This window comes from Paramormyrops kingsleyae, chromosome 7 (assembly GCF_048594095.1).
Source record: "Paramormyrops kingsleyae isolate MSU_618 chromosome 7, PKINGS_0.4, whole genome shotgun sequence".
NCBI classification, from domain to species: domain Eukaryota; kingdom Metazoa; phylum Chordata; class Actinopteri; order Osteoglossiformes; family Mormyridae; genus Paramormyrops; species Paramormyrops kingsleyae.
The window spans coordinates 7,593,792-7,609,347 of NC_132803.1; the positions used below are offsets into that span (position 1 = coordinate 7,593,792).

At 40.6% G+C, this 15,556-nt stretch overlaps 1 protein-coding gene across 2 annotated transcripts in view; it reads left to right on the forward strand.

Annotated features, from left to right (window-relative positions):
- The first annotated feature begins 2,942 nt into the window (after positions 1-2,942).
- mcc (MCC regulator of WNT signaling pathway) overlaps positions 2,943-15,556 on the forward strand; it is a 44,679-nt gene continuing 32,065 nt past the window's right edge. The window contains exons 1-3 of one of the 2 annotated variants that reach the window (XM_023811672.2): positions 2,943-3,417; positions 11,068-11,312; positions 12,922-13,148. In XM_023811672.2, the coding sequence (XP_023667440.2) occupies positions 3,299-3,417; positions 11,068-11,312; positions 12,922-13,148 (591 nt within the window). In that variant the 5' untranslated portion in view covers positions 2,943-3,298. The remainder of the gene's footprint in view (positions 3,418-11,067; positions 11,313-12,921; positions 13,149-15,556) is intronic. The other variant, XM_023811671.2, reaches the window with a different exon arrangement.

Here is a 15,556-nt window from a genome sequence, read left to right on the forward strand (position 1 = left end):
TTTTCAACATGCAAGTTGTCACTGGGATTACTTAAACTGGCATCATCCGTGTTTTGATCTTCCAGAAGGTCTTTCTGAGCCGGGCCGCAGTTGCTATATAAAACAGTTTCACAGATATTGCATTTATACATGTAGGTAGCTGTTTAATATGTGCTATAAATGCGCAAGTATATATTTTTTTGGTTATTTGTATATCAAGCTTTTTTTCTGTAAAATGTTTCATGATGGTATTAAAACCCTTTTGATTAGAGTAACTGGAATGCTCTTTTTACTCAAGCAACTGACTGAATTTTGAATATAAGACATGAAAGCTTGAGGAGAGCAGGCAGCTAATCTTGCTAAATTTGTTTTGTCCTTCACCTACATTGGTAGGAAGCTCATGATCTCCGACTATCCTTATTCTAAAACATGTATTCTTTGTTCAAGTCTACAAACCAACTAGATTTCTGGCTTTGAGATCTTCAAACACTCACTCTAACACACACAACTACGCCATGTCATAATCCTTCTGAGTAAGAACCTTTCCCAGTTTCCACTATTGCAGTCATTGCACATGTGCACTTGAACTCATTACATTGCACATTCTTTTATTTGCAGTTTGTTTGTGTATAGTCTATGTTCTTATATATCTTTTGTATATCTTTTGTTTTGTATATCTTTTATCTTCTTCTGTACCTTATTATTGGATTGACATTATGTTGACTCCTGCACCAAAAGAAATTCCTTATACACTTAATACTTGGTGAATAATAAAGATTCTGATTCTGATCCAGTGAATACTAACACTAAATTATCATCTACATTGTTATGACTTGGTATGTCACTATTATTTTTACAAGACGGAAAATTATGGCCTCAAAATACACGAGATGTAATTTTTGGGTCCAATCCCCATTTTCCAGAATATTGCAGTATGTTTAATGCCATCATTCCAACTATGACATCTGTGGCACCCTCAACTAGCAAAGCTGGCTTTCAATGAAAGTTTTTTCTACATCTCAGTGTTCTGCATGGCATTTGGTTAAGACATAGAAAAGACTTGTAAGCATGTAAGATACAAGTAGCAATTTAAAATGTTTGAAATTGTTACTCTATAGTCTTAAACCAAACCTTTCTCTGTGAGTATAACTCAACCGGCTCAACTTTTATATGGATATTCCTGACAGTGTTGTGTTGTTCTCAAATATCAGAGTACAAATTTGACTTTTACTTCTAACTTCCTAAATTGCAAAATAACATAATTATGCACTTTAACAGGTATCACGCTCCTATTATCCACAGGGCCAATCAATCCTGTATGCAGTGTAAACGGCTGAACCAATTTCACTTTGCCTTCGATGGGGGACACCAGAGGTGAGGCTCCCTTAGGGTGCCACATTGGCTAGGACCCATACTTATAATGATACTATGCATCATGAAATGTTTGATTTGTAATTTAAAAAAAAAAGTCATTACTTTCAAAAATATAGTTTTTGTACAAAGTTTGAGTACTACTGTGAATATTGATTTATGGCACCCGATTTCTAAGTTTGAAGGTTAATCTTGCTTAAACATTATTTGTGTAAAATATGAGTTATGCTTTGCATACTTATGTATTTGCTGCATTTTACTTGCCGTTTCAGAGATTAAAATAATTGCTTCATTAAAACTTAGTTTTTCTTGCAGTATACAACATATTAATAGTGAGTTTTTACACATTCTACAGAAAATGTTGAAATGTTTCAAATTATGATGCCAAACTTTAAAACAAGAGTAATTAATGCATTGAACAATTTAACATAGTTTGTTAGATTTCCTTGTCTGTTTACCTTGAAATGTTGCATATATGCACCATATCTGCCTTGAACCATGTTTGCTTGAAGCGAAAGAGATTTCTAAACCCAAACCTGGCCTCATACAATTACCTTCCAAGAGGAGGTACATTGCATTTCTTTTCATGATGCTTGGTCTAAAGTTCAAATAATGTATTTCCATTTACAGTATCCTAGTTTTTTGAGAATATCATCCACATCCATCATCACCTGCTCCCGTCGTTCCATATCCCCGGGTCACCAACACAGCCATAACACAGCTTACACATAAATGCATAAACTCCTTTCATCAGGATGTTCAAGCTCATTCCCAAACTAGTCATGATTTTTAGCTATTATAGATCCACAGTTTGGAATTTTGAATGAGCTGTTTCATTTGGAATGCTATTTGGAACTATCAGCTTTAAACCAACACATAATAACTAATATCGATTTAAAAGATAATATATTCTATCGTTGTACACCTGTTTAGTATAGAATAATTTCTGCCACAACTTTCAATCCTGCTGCTACAGCTGTAGTGCCGGCGACTCATGACTGTGACCAGGATAGGCACTAGGAAGATGGACGAACAACCAAATTTCCCCATAGTGGTTCAAATGTAGAGCCCCATCCTATGAGAAGTCTCAGAATTTGACCCTGAAAATGTACCTTACAGTCCACATGCTCGTGTAATATGTGTAGTGCGCAACTAAGTTGAACTCAGGTTCCCATATTTGACACCAGGATAACTGATGGGCATTAACCTGCATTTATTGAATCACAGCACCAGAATAATGAGTATGATTTGCCTTGCAGATAGATCTGTTGATTATAACTAGTGCCTTATGCTCTTCTTGTCCTGTAATTGCAACTTTCACATCCAATTAAAATGGGTCACAGAAATATACCATATCCTGAATTATTCTGAACTTGGTTCTTAGAGAAATTGCCCTGATTTGAACATAGTGAAGTTGAGAACTCATTTATTTTATTGCTTTAAGTGCATAATTGGCCTCGATCAGTTTAAGCTAATAACTACATATCACATACCTATCATACCATGCTGGATGCGCACTTAAGCACAAATTCCTAAAGTAATACTTGCGAACTATTGGCGAAAATCGGGTAATACGATGTTGTCTGCTACTTTACAGTCTCAGTTTAAACTGCATGTGGGAGATGTTATATTTTAGGGTATGTGAATGTGTGCGTGCGTGTGTAATATTAGAAAAAAACTCCAGACTTCCAGAAGCCTTATGAGCTCAGCCCGCCCGCTGTACCTCCATCAACAGTTTGGAGGAGCTTTCTCCATGACCTCGCATGGACGCAGTTCGGCCCCCGGTTCCCCCCCTAGGACCTATACTCTTCACTGTAGCATGAAATGCCTTTATTTAATTGGGAAGTTTTGAGGATTTGATGGAGCGACGGCGTGTTTAGTGTAGCTCAGTGAAGCTTTTTCGGAGAGCGAGCAGACGGAGAGGCGCAGCTGACGTTTGGGGGGGATCATGGCGGCGGAGGTGAGTCTGAGCAGCGGCAGTAGTGACACATCGAGTACGGGCGAAGAGGAGCGGGTCAAGCGCCTCTTCCAGACCTGCGACGGGGACGGAGATGGCTACATCAGCAGGTAACGAAAGAGGTTCACGGTCACCGCAGCCGACGTTTGAATATATTAATGTCTAAAATCCGCCACCGCACACCCGCTTGTTAGCGTCCGAGCTAGCTGCCCTGAAACATTCTGTGGGTATTTTGTTTGCATCGAGATAACAACATTAAGTATAAGATAGTTTTAAAACATGTAAACCAAGTTTAAACAAAGCACAGCAGTTATTATTATTGTTATTTTAGTAAACTTTACTAAACTGAACACAGTAAATGTTGGTGAGGCTGATCAAACGCCTTGGAGGTGATTTTGGACACTGCCTGCTACAGGAATTTAACTGGCTTAATGTAACCCCCCCCTCCCCGAGGTTGAATTACTACTACTAACTTTATAAAGCATGCTGTCTTAGAAGTATTGTATAAACAAGCTATATAGGGGGCATATTTTTCATACTCAAATGCTGAGGTGGTTTATTAGATGACTCACTCGAGACAGTTATTTTTTTGGTCCAAATATTTCTAGGTTGTCATTGTGTTAAATTACACGTCAGTAATTATTGTCTATTTTAAAAAATTAGCATTTCACATTGCAGTTATTTAAGCACTGCGATTAAATTGTTAACGTAGGTTTTTGTGTTTGATGGGTCCTGTTATAAGAAAAGCGTAGTGGAAAAACCGCAATAACAGAGATACGTTAGAGATCGACAAAATTCTCAAGAATCTGGAAGGAAACAAACACGATTCCAAACTGTAAGTGTCCTGGTTGTATATTCATAGTAGATATTGCACTTTTGCAACCATCAAAACAAAACTGGTTGTACGTGTATTTTAACCGGTGTTTCATTTAAATCATGCTACTTGTGTTTTAAATCTCTATTGCTCTGGGAGTAATAACCATAAAGACAACAGCCGAAATCCAGCCTCACCAACAAAATTGTCTGCATTTATTAGTTTGTTTTGGGTTGGGGTTGACTAAATCAAAATGCTTATGGTAATACACACTAAATTTGCAAATAACTAGTGAACTGATATATCCAATTTCTTTGATGGAAATGCCTGCAACGACTTCCACAGTGAAGTAGGTACGGGGGGGGGGGGGTCTCTTATACCTTTGTTCACAATTTGAGTGATTTGATATTGACTTTTGTTGATATGTTCTGAGAAAGATGGATCCCCCCCCCCCCCAAAAAAAAATAAAACGAAAAAAAAGATAACATTGTACTAGTAATTGTAATAAAATACTGTGAGCCTGGAGCTTATCCCAGGAAAGGGAGGGCACTAGGTACAGAGCACCCTGCATGTCAGTCCCTAACAGGGCTCACGTTTTAGAGCTCCGGATTCAGCCGTGCGGAACACACGCAAGCTCCATACAGAGTAAAGGCCGCTTCACACATGGCGCACAGGGTGAGCGGCGTAAATTTTGTCGGCACGGGTGTGTGCAGGACATTGTGCATGTAAGCCCAGATTTTTTTTGTCCAATAGACATTTTATGTGCGTCGACTGCCTATGTCAGGGATGGCGAATCTTGTCCACCAAAGGCCCATTTTGTATACAGGCTTTTGGGATAATAATAATTGTTAAAACCCAGGTATTAGAACTTTTCAGCTGATCAGTCCTCTAATTACATTTTGGCTAGTGATGCACTGATATCGGCGCCGATCCAGACCTGTTTCACAGTTCGTACAACAGCTCTTTCCCATTTTAGATGTGTTCTTCCGACGTTCAAACTGAGCGCTAACGCTGCCACTCGGTACTTTTGCTACTCAGTGAGTGAGAGTGAGGGCAGTGACTTCCGCCTACTGTGACGTCATGCGCATACCCTTCGCAGCAGGGATAAGGGTGATGACCTGGAAGTGTTTTCCGGTTTTAACAGTAGCAGTCTTTATAAAGCAGTCTGCAGTCTTTATAAAGAAGTTTTGAGAGGTGGGAGTAGCATTTAGTGGAAAATCCCACTAAACAAACCACGCGCAATTGTGGGATACAACGGGAGTAATATGAAAAAGCAATGGATGGTTTGGGAGTCGCTGGCTTGGGCTGTTCTGCGCACTCGGTACAGCTTGTGATACAGGAAGGCCTGCTGTAGCAACAAAGTGATACTGTAGCCAGTGGGAGAAAAATTTGGGTGCGTTTTAAGCATTACACTCTTTGGAAGATATTGAAACTGAACTGCAAATTCCTCAAAAACACTTAAAACAAGACGTACAAACAAGGTGCAACAGTGCGTTATGTGTTTCTAGTAGCCTAATTAAAGATTTTTTGCTATACATTTTTTCATCTGTATTTACCAATTTTAAAATATTAATAAATAAATAAATATACTTATTTAAGTAAAAAAGAGCTTGTATTGGAATTGGAATCAGTATCATCAGTATCTGAATTGGATCGGAACTGAAAAATGTGGATTGACCTCCCTACTAATTACTAATCTAATTAGGAAGTTGCAGTGAGAACCAGCATACACATAGCCTTTTCACACCAGGGCCAGTGCCCGTGCCGAGCCTAAATTTCAGCCCAGTCGTTGCATTCACACCAAAAATAACATCGGTGCCGGGCTGATATACCCTGGCTGCAGCTCATTTTTCTGGCTCCGAAAGATTGCTGGGCCAGAGTTGGGAGCACGTGATGTAAGGAGGTGGGGTTAGAGTTGTCAGAGTGGAAAGCAAAAGTTTACGAAGCGATGCAGAGTGAGTTGGAAAAGGCAGGGATTAGAATAATGGAGCAAATAATGAAGAAGATTTTAAAAAATGAAAAAGAATACAAGAAGTGGAAAAGAGCTAAATAACAGCGGTGCTGGCTGCCCTAAAAACTAATATCATGGACTCCGTGTTTGGAAACACACCTGCGAAGCCAGTGACTGGAGCAATGAACTCCGTGACCACTTTGGAGGAATCGGGTAAGTTGTTGTTCTTCTGTTTACTTGTAATGTGACTATGAACTTTTATTATGTTTGGTGTATGTTGGATGCCTTCCAAGGATCCGTCACAAAATAGCATATCGGTTGTGTTGATTGTGTGTTATGACCAGGGCTGGGCTTCATATAATTGTAACGACAAGTTAGCTAACTAATAAGTTACCATTAGAATTTGACTTTGGTGTACCAGCCAGTGATACATAACCTACAATTATCTGCTTCGTTACAGCAATGAAAATAACACTCACATCTTGTTTGTAATGTCAGTAATTTAAGTGAAATTAACCAATCTGTCTTTCATGTGCTTGTTATAACACAGGTGAAGAGAATGCAGATGGACCAGAGCATCACCTCTTATATTTATTTAATCCATGTGAAAGATTTACATATTTTTTGATTATTTGTAAAATGAAAGTTTACCAAAATGTTTTGTTCTTTTCTTGTCTTCACTCTCCCTAAGTAGTTCATTAATGCATATTTCGCAGTAGTCCCATACTTATTCTATGTGCATTTGCGCTGATGTCACAAGAAATTACTATGCATTACCATGCAACCTTTATGTACTTCATTTGTGGTATAAAAGGCTAAAATTAGTGCTGTCAAACGATTAAAATTTTTAATCAGATTAATCACAGGGTTGCTGTGGATTAATTTCGATTAATCACGATTAAATATCATTCATTTTTAATCTAAATCGTATTTCATTTTGCATGAGCAAAGAGACTCAAGAAAAAGGGAATATATATGCACTTAACATGTTTATTGAACACGAGTCGGATGCATTCCATCTGCCACAGAAGTGCAATACCATGGACCCATATCAAAAGCAAGATTTTTTGCTTACCTGGACAACTTGTCGGATTTAAGGTACCTCAGTTTAAATGGTCTTTATCTTCGTTCACTTACAATTAGCTCGAACTACCATAAATCTGACAAATAATCCGACTAATCGTGAAATACAATTCTAGCCCAGTTAATTGCCATTGTTAACAATATCACTTGATAACACATTACGTGCGGTGCTTTACATATAAAACTCCATAGCAACACGTCCACAGATAAGTTGGACGGTATAGTGTGTGCGACTGATTTAATGAGCCACAAATGAGAAGTAGTGCTTAAACAGTATAAAACTACAACTTTCCCTTCTGTTGATAAAAGGCGCAGCCATCTTGGATTCTGAACTCGGGATCCTCTGTGCTGCTCCGAGATCTCAGAGAAACAGGAGCGCGCATGCCGTCACTTCCGGCTTCAAAACTCTGGAATCCGACTAGGAATACGAGTTCCCAGGGCAAATGCAACGCACCAAAACTGCCCGAAATGGGTTGACAGAGACATTTCAGGGATTTTGAGTCATTTTGCGCTGCAGATGGGTTAATTGCATTAAAAATTTTAATCAGATTAATCATGATGATGGATTAATCTACATTAACCCGTTAATTTTGACAGCCCTAGCTAAAATGCTTGGTAATTTCTTGTCATAGCAGTGCTAATGCAAATAACCACGCATTTGTGTTGTGACAAGAAACGTTTGCTGCAGTTTTGCTTTTAAAGGTGAATGCATACATGCTTGACAGTTACGTGCATCCCCGCATATTAGCATGCATGACTTGCAGTTCATCCATGAATGCATCTCTGATTGCGACCCGCTTCTTAACTGGAACACACAAACGGTAATTCTTGTTGGACTGCTGAAGAGCAGGAATAAGTCGTTAGCAGATGTACTCAAATGACTCGCAGGACACCCAGAAATTTTGAATGAACTGTGTAAACCCAGGAACAATAACAAATAAAGCTAAAATATAATGTAAGCATTTGCCGGAAATTCAAAATAGTCTTGCTTTCATTGCATCTCACAGGATCCTCTATTTTCGTCTTCCCTGCCAAAATGGTACCTCTACCTCAGCCACATGTACACTCTGACATCATCGTTCTACCGTTTTGGCACCAAGTGCAGCATGAATGCGAGACGGTTTTTGGTGGAGCCAATGTGTGCTCCAGCCCCAGCTCCGGCGAGTGCTTGATGTGAAAGGGGTATCAAAGACCCTGTCTGTATACGATTGGCCACCCCTGGTGTATGCGCAGGCATTGACTGGCTGTTTGCTGTAGGTGGCAGCACTGACTTAAACGGAGCAGAGGTCAACCAAGGAAGAGTTTGGGGAGAGTACTTGTTGTCGTAGTCATGGTTATGGCTATCAGCTGCATGAGGAGGTGCAGAGGTACCTGCATATCTATTTTTTTTTCGTACTGTCCAGACAATATATTGTGGTATACAGCATTTTTTTACGGCATCGCTATTCTGGCATTTTTAAATCTCGGCGATTAAAATTTGCCACGGGGGGTCCCGGCTAATTTTGTCACAAGGATTTCAAAATGCCATATAATATTGCATAGTAACAAGTTTACAACTGTTCATAAAAAGTTTACCCGTTTCACTACTTGTTTTGTGTTTATTGCAATACGTCTTACATCTCCTGGTCTGGTGGAATATCACTGCTGTATGCAACCACTGACTGTAACCATCTATCCACAGACAAGTGTAGTGTGTGCACGAGAGTCCACGTGCATGGAATATAAGCTCACATAGAAAAGTAAAGTATGAACTAGGCTTTAGGATGGGATTCTAACAGTAGTGCTGGATGTATGGATGCTGAGGATGGTTCAGCACCTCCTCTGATTGGTGGTTGTAATGCAGTGTCGGAATACTGTAGGACAGGGGTGGCCAATCTTATGCGCAAAGGGCCGGTGTGTATGCGGGTTTTCGCTGCAGCTCCCTAATTAGATTACTAATTAGAGGACTGATTAGCTGAAGAGTCCTCACACCTGGGTTTGAACAGCTGACCTACAGGTTATCCCAAAAACCTGCATACACACCGGCCCTTTGCGGATAAGATTGGCCACCCCTGCTGTAGGACATAAGGCGCTTTCCCACTGCAGGAACTTTCTTTAAGAAACAGGAACCTTTGTAGTCTTACCACTGCAGGAACGTGGTCTGATTGTAGTTCCTTGTAGGCAGTTCTGGAACCCTTTTTGGTCCCTACTTTTTGTTCGACCACAAACTGCTGGGTTGTGGCTTACAGCAATAACTTGCTGATTGGTTAGCACATACACAGGCACTAACTTGCACCTCGACTCTCCTGTTTCCACCAAAATTGTTTGTTGAGGGTCAATATTCATGGTTAGGCTGCTATAGACAAACCATTGGTCACCAGTGCCAGTCGTCAGTTTCAGTGGTGCCAGCAGTGCAAATCTTGGGCTGTGGACAATGTGAAACATGTATTGTTCTCTGATGAGTCCACCTTCACTGTCTTTCCCACATCCGGGACAGTTATAGTATGGAGAAGCTTCAAAGAACCTTACCACCTGGACTGTTCCCTACCCAGAGTGCAGCACAGGGGTGGATCAGTGATGGCTTGGACTGCAAAATCATGGCACTCCCTAGGCTCACTACTTGTTCTAGTGTCACTACCAAACCTTTCTGGAGGACCATGTTCACCGAATGGTTCAGACATTGTAGCCTGAAGGTGGTGCAAAGATCAGAATGATAATGCACCAATACACACAGGAAGACTGGTGGCAGAATGGTCTGATGAACATGAAAGTATAGTTGAACATGGTCAGCAGATATGAATATTATTGAGCCACTTTGGGGTGTTTTGGAGTCAGGAAACATTATCCTCCCCTAGCATCACATAGTAACCTGGCCACTGTTTTGTAAGAGGAATGGCTCAAAATCCATCCGGTCACTCTGTGGTACTTGTCATTCCCAAGACAAATTGATGCTGCATTAGCAGCAAAAGGAGGTTCTACACCATACTATTAAATTATCGGGGACTATAACTAGGTGTTTCATTGCCCAACCCCTGTTTATGGTCAAATGTGACCCAGATCACCTTGGCAAGTGGTTTGAGTGATTGGATTACAAAGGTGGTTGTTTACACTCGTATTTAGCACTATCCAATTGTGGTCTGATTGCCCAAGATGCATTTTAAAACCAAGTGTAAACAGGACCCCAGAAAGACATGTATACAGACTCAAACGGGCAGACACATGGACAGACATTTTAACCCTGATTTATTGTTGCTAGATATTTTTCTTAACTGAAATCACAGTAGGTGATGTGAGTTCACAGTTCTTGATGTTTGATGTTTTTTTTTCTTCAAACATTGAAATAAAACAAGTTCAGTTGACTTTGTTGACTGTCCTGCTTGATTTTCAGTGTCAGCATGGTCAGGTGGTGTAACTGGTTTTGTGTCAGTTGGCGTAGCCAGTATTTTTCAGAATAATATGATATTGTGTATGAAAATGAATGTGGAATAAAATATAATCCTCTATTGTAGTGTTGTTGTTTTTTAATCATTTTTACAGACAATATCGGTCATAGTGCAAAACAGAAATTAATAGAATACCGGCAGTCCCCAGGTTATGAATGAGATCCCATCCCATTCCTCTTTAAGTTGAATTTGTATGTAATAATACAGTACATGATAATAATAATTATATGGGGCACCACTTTACAATGAGACTCCCTTTTACCATTTGTAAATGGTAGTAACTCATTAATAAAAAGAAAACTTTGTTATAACTTGTTTAAAATTGCCTGTTAATAATTTACAAAGTGTTACAACCTAATTAATAACCAGATTATAAACCATTCATAAACTCTTTATATGGGTAGTCTTATTGTAAAATGGTACTTTACGTCAAGCCAATGAACCACCGAATGCATGTTTTTCAGCACTGATAAAAACTGCATCCATGCAGGAACGATCTTCTGATGGTCTGTCGCCAGCTGAACATGGAAGGCTCTGTGGCTGAGATCATGGACCAGCTGGGGGCGGATGAAGAGGGCAGAATCTCCTTTGAGGACTTCATGTGCTGCCGCATGAGACTGGTCAATGAAATCCGAAAGGAAGAGGGCGAGCTGTCACTGCGGTCACGAGATCTTGACGGGAAGGAGTTCCAGGAACCTGTGTCCTTCTGGCCATCAAGCACGGAAAACATCCTGGGTAAGTCTGTGCACTGATTAGAGGTTTAAAAACTGACATTTTATCAACAGCAGGCTAACATACCTCAGTCGTTCCGAGAATAATCTGAAAGACTAGAGAGAAATTCACTGGACTTCATTTGGGTTTTTTGACTCATTTTGGGGTAGGGCTGCACGATTCTGGGTAAAATGTTGCAGGCTACATCAAGTGCTGAATTTCATTCATACTGTAATATGAGAATCTGCCCATACTGTATTAAACTATCATACTACTAAACTGAACTTTGCGCAGACTGACAAATAAGTTGCAGTGTTTACCACCAGGTGGCAATGCAGGCACAAAAAGCGAAGAACCATTCCGCGTTCCATTCCATTCAACCCCAAAGGTCCCCAGAAAATGTTTGTCTGAACCTCCTTTTGAGTGTGTGCTTGTCATATTGTGTTGCATGTTTCTGTAAATGGTATCAGTATTCATTTATTCCCCCAGTCCACCCCACCACTTACTGTGTATGATGCTGTTTATCAGGGTTTTCAAAATGAGTTACTAAAACGGCCATCTTTAAAAAAAAATCACTAATGAATTTGTGGGGCAGCTATGACTCATTTATTTACTTAATTATAATATAATCCAGACTTTGTAGTTATTTGGTTGAAATCTTTGCTATAACCTTTGCAAATGGAAGCATTATTCCTGAAAATTCTTTTTTTTAAATGGAACTAAATTAAATAGCCTACAAAAACTTCTTTGAAGATATGGAAATAAATCAATTGTGTCCACTGGCCTGATGAATTATTATTCATTTGCTTTTGTCTGACGTTATCCACTGGATCCTTCTTTTAAACGAGAAATGGACTGAGTGTAGTCCCAAGAAATCCAGACAACCAGATTACAAGTAGAATGTTGCACAGCTGTTGAACTTGCCAGTGGAGGAGGGGCAGGAAGAGGAAAAGTACAGTGCAGGCTTGCATAGGATGATCCCCACAACCCGGGAACATGTATTCGGCATGTGACATTCCATTACATCATTTTTGAGTCGGAACGCACAATGAAACATGGCAATACATTTCTGGACACAGGTGGAACCAAGAGCCACAAGTAGATTAGAAGTAGGTTAGTCTCCCTGTGGCATTTGAGGGGCTTTTGCCAGGAAATTCAGACTGGCCGAAAAAAATGACAAATAAGACTATAGGGGTGTTCATCACTACAGAAATGCAACCATACTTGGTTGTAGAGACGCGCAATTTAGTTCATAATTGTTGTTATTCAGTCTTATTTTTGGAATTTTTATTTTACATATCTATTTTTATATGCAAGTAAGTGTCTCTTTAGATTTGTTATGCATTGCCTTTGGTTTACGATTGTTCCTAATTGTTTATATTTGCAGTTTTAGTAATAAATATTTTCAAAACAAGGTTTTTCCTTCTGTACCAAAATTGTATCGAATAGTGAACCCAAAACCAAAGAACTGTGAATTTTATGCACTGTTACACCTGTATCCCTGGGCCATTTTTAACAGGATATCAAATTTATTTTGCAGGCCTTAAAGAGCCATGCTCCGGGCCGCGGGCTTTGAGTTTGACGTGTGCAGTGTATGACGTATCTGTATGTGTTCTGCTTTGTCTCCATGCAGTGGCTCTGTCCAGGACCAGGGACGGCTGGGACTGTGACACCGGAGCGCGGGACCTGCAGAGCTCTGCCCCCCAACAGCTGTCCTTTCAGCAGCTCGGCGTCTCGCAGAAGCTGCTGGAGCAGAGGGGGGCCGCTCTAGAGCAACAGGCTGCCCTTCACAAGCTCCTGATGCAGTCCCCCTCCCGCGCCCCCCCCCTGGGAGCAAACTACCTGGAACTGGCCAACATGGTGAGTACCCTCTTCCTGTGGGATTTCGGAAATGGGTTTTGCAATTTTCAGATGCCTTCAGGCTGGTGGTTGGTGCTGCAGTGTCTGCTTCTGACCATTGGTTATAATCCCTTGGGAGAAATGCCTCCTTTGCAATACTTATTATGAATGCTAAAGCCTTTGCCAGGACCAGTGCTAAAGAAAATGAACTTACTGGCCATTGTATGGTACATTTACTCATTCGGCAAATGCTTTACCCAGAGCCATGAACGAGTGAAGGTCAGACAGTTGATATATCGGTCGAAACCTGTAATATTTAGCTGTGTAGCACTAAAATGAAACATTGCGTCAAGAAGATTCAGCTTGATAAAAATTGTGGTGAGGTGTGCAGAAAATATCGTAATGCTGTTTTGTGCAGTATAATCTGTAGTTGCATATAAATGATGCTTTGACTGTTACTGGTTCTCTGGGTTGAATTGGCTCTAATTTTAACTCTTGTGGCGATCCGAAAATGAGCAATAAGATATGAAGCTTGTTGCAATAATAGTATGTTTGCCGTTCTTGCAAGTTGGGAAGTTGTCACATTGTCACAACAGCGACTTCTGTCTTCCAGTCGGCAGCCAGAATGCTAGACAAAGGAACTTCATGGTGGGAATTTCAAGCTTCCCAGCTTATGTGGATGGTCAAACAGGACAAATGTTTGCCATTGCTAATTGCTATTCAAGATAGCAAAGTAAATTAGCTATCTTGAATAGGTATCAAGGTATCAATAGGTATCAAGGTTGTCGGCAATTACGAAAGCAGCACGTTGTGGTTTTTAATATCCCGGTGGAAAGTCAGCCTGACTCTCATTCTGTCCAACTTGTCATGCGGCTGAACATTAGGCAGGTGAATGCTTGGAAGCGGACATCGATTAGTCCATGTCCTCAGTTTAACCCAGACTCAGACACTTTCCACAGTAACATTTAGCTGGTATTGGATGGGTGGTGAAAACAAAGTGTTATGTTTAGATTTGTTTATAAGTGTCTGAGTATATAAAGGAAAATATGTGATCAGAACTAAGATGTGCTGATTGGAAATGTGGAATTTAAAAAGGAAGGGAGAGACAGAGAGTGAGAGAGTGAGTGAGAGACAGAGAGTGAGAGTGAGAGACAGAGAGTGAGAGTGAGAGACAGAGAGTGAGAGTGAGAGACAGAGAGTGAGAGAGTGAGTGAGAGACAGAGAGTGAGAGAGAGTGAGAGAGTGAGTGAGAGACAGAGAGTGAGAGAGTGAGTGAGAGACAGAGTGAGAGTGAGAGACAGAGAGTGAGAGAGTGCCCCCCATATTATAGGCCCCTGACAAGCAGCAGACTCACCGATGGCGCATGTGTGTGCAGCTGCAGGATTCCTGTGTTGCAGCATTCAGCAGTGGAGGAGGGAGTTCCACTTTTTTGCCATTTTTACGCAAGAGATTTGGCTGTTTGTCCTGCGGCGATAAATGCTGCATTTGCAGCTGATGGGTTGGACTGTCTCCAGACTGGGCTCAAGGATTCGGAAGAAATACTGATTTAAAGCATTAATTGCATTGTTGTCCTGCAGTCAGAGAGTTGCTGAACTGATGAATATAGCTTGTTATTCATGCTCTTCTGCCACCCCAGACTTCTGGAATGTGAGGCAGTAGATGGTGTGAATCATGAGCTCTGGGGCATCTTTGAATCTTAGAAATCTGTCTTCTGTGGCAGAAGTGGGTTTGGTGCCAGATTGTCGTTCTGTCAGCACATGTTTGTATTGTGCATGTAACAGCAGAGACGGGGCTACTTCCCAAAATGAAACAAAGTGAAAGGTAAAAAGCAACAGGAAAGGCGGTCTTCTTTATTTACGAACCTTTGTTCTCATTGTCTGTCTTTGTTGTAAGACAGGGCTTCCAGATGAGAACGTTTACTTCTATAGTTACTAAAACCATGTGCTGGAAGATACCGGAAGTCTTATTTAAATGGAAGCATATTGTGAGCCCTGAGTCATGTGTGCACCTTCGCACATGTGGCTTTAATTCATTAAGTCTGATGTCTTATGAAAAGGTAGCTGTGTGTTTTCTGTAAAATCAGCCCGGCCTCCTGCCTTTTGCTTCTGGGTGTGGAAAACGTGCGAATGAAAACCCTCCCAAGTTTCTCTGGAATGTGTAAGGTTTTGGGAACAGGCTGCTGCCACCGCAGATGCTTTGATTGTTAAGACGATAACTCAAAAACCATTTGATGGATCTTTATCAAACTTTGCAGAGGCATTGTATGGTCTAGAAGCAAAATTGAAGCAGTGCCACCTAGTGGCAGCAAAGAGAAGGGCGAAAGCAAACAATGTTTTGGAATGCTTTGGATCTTATTACTGCCTGACAAAAACATTATATGGATGAAGATCTACACCTGGTTTCATGTTGAGACAAACTGCACCACATAG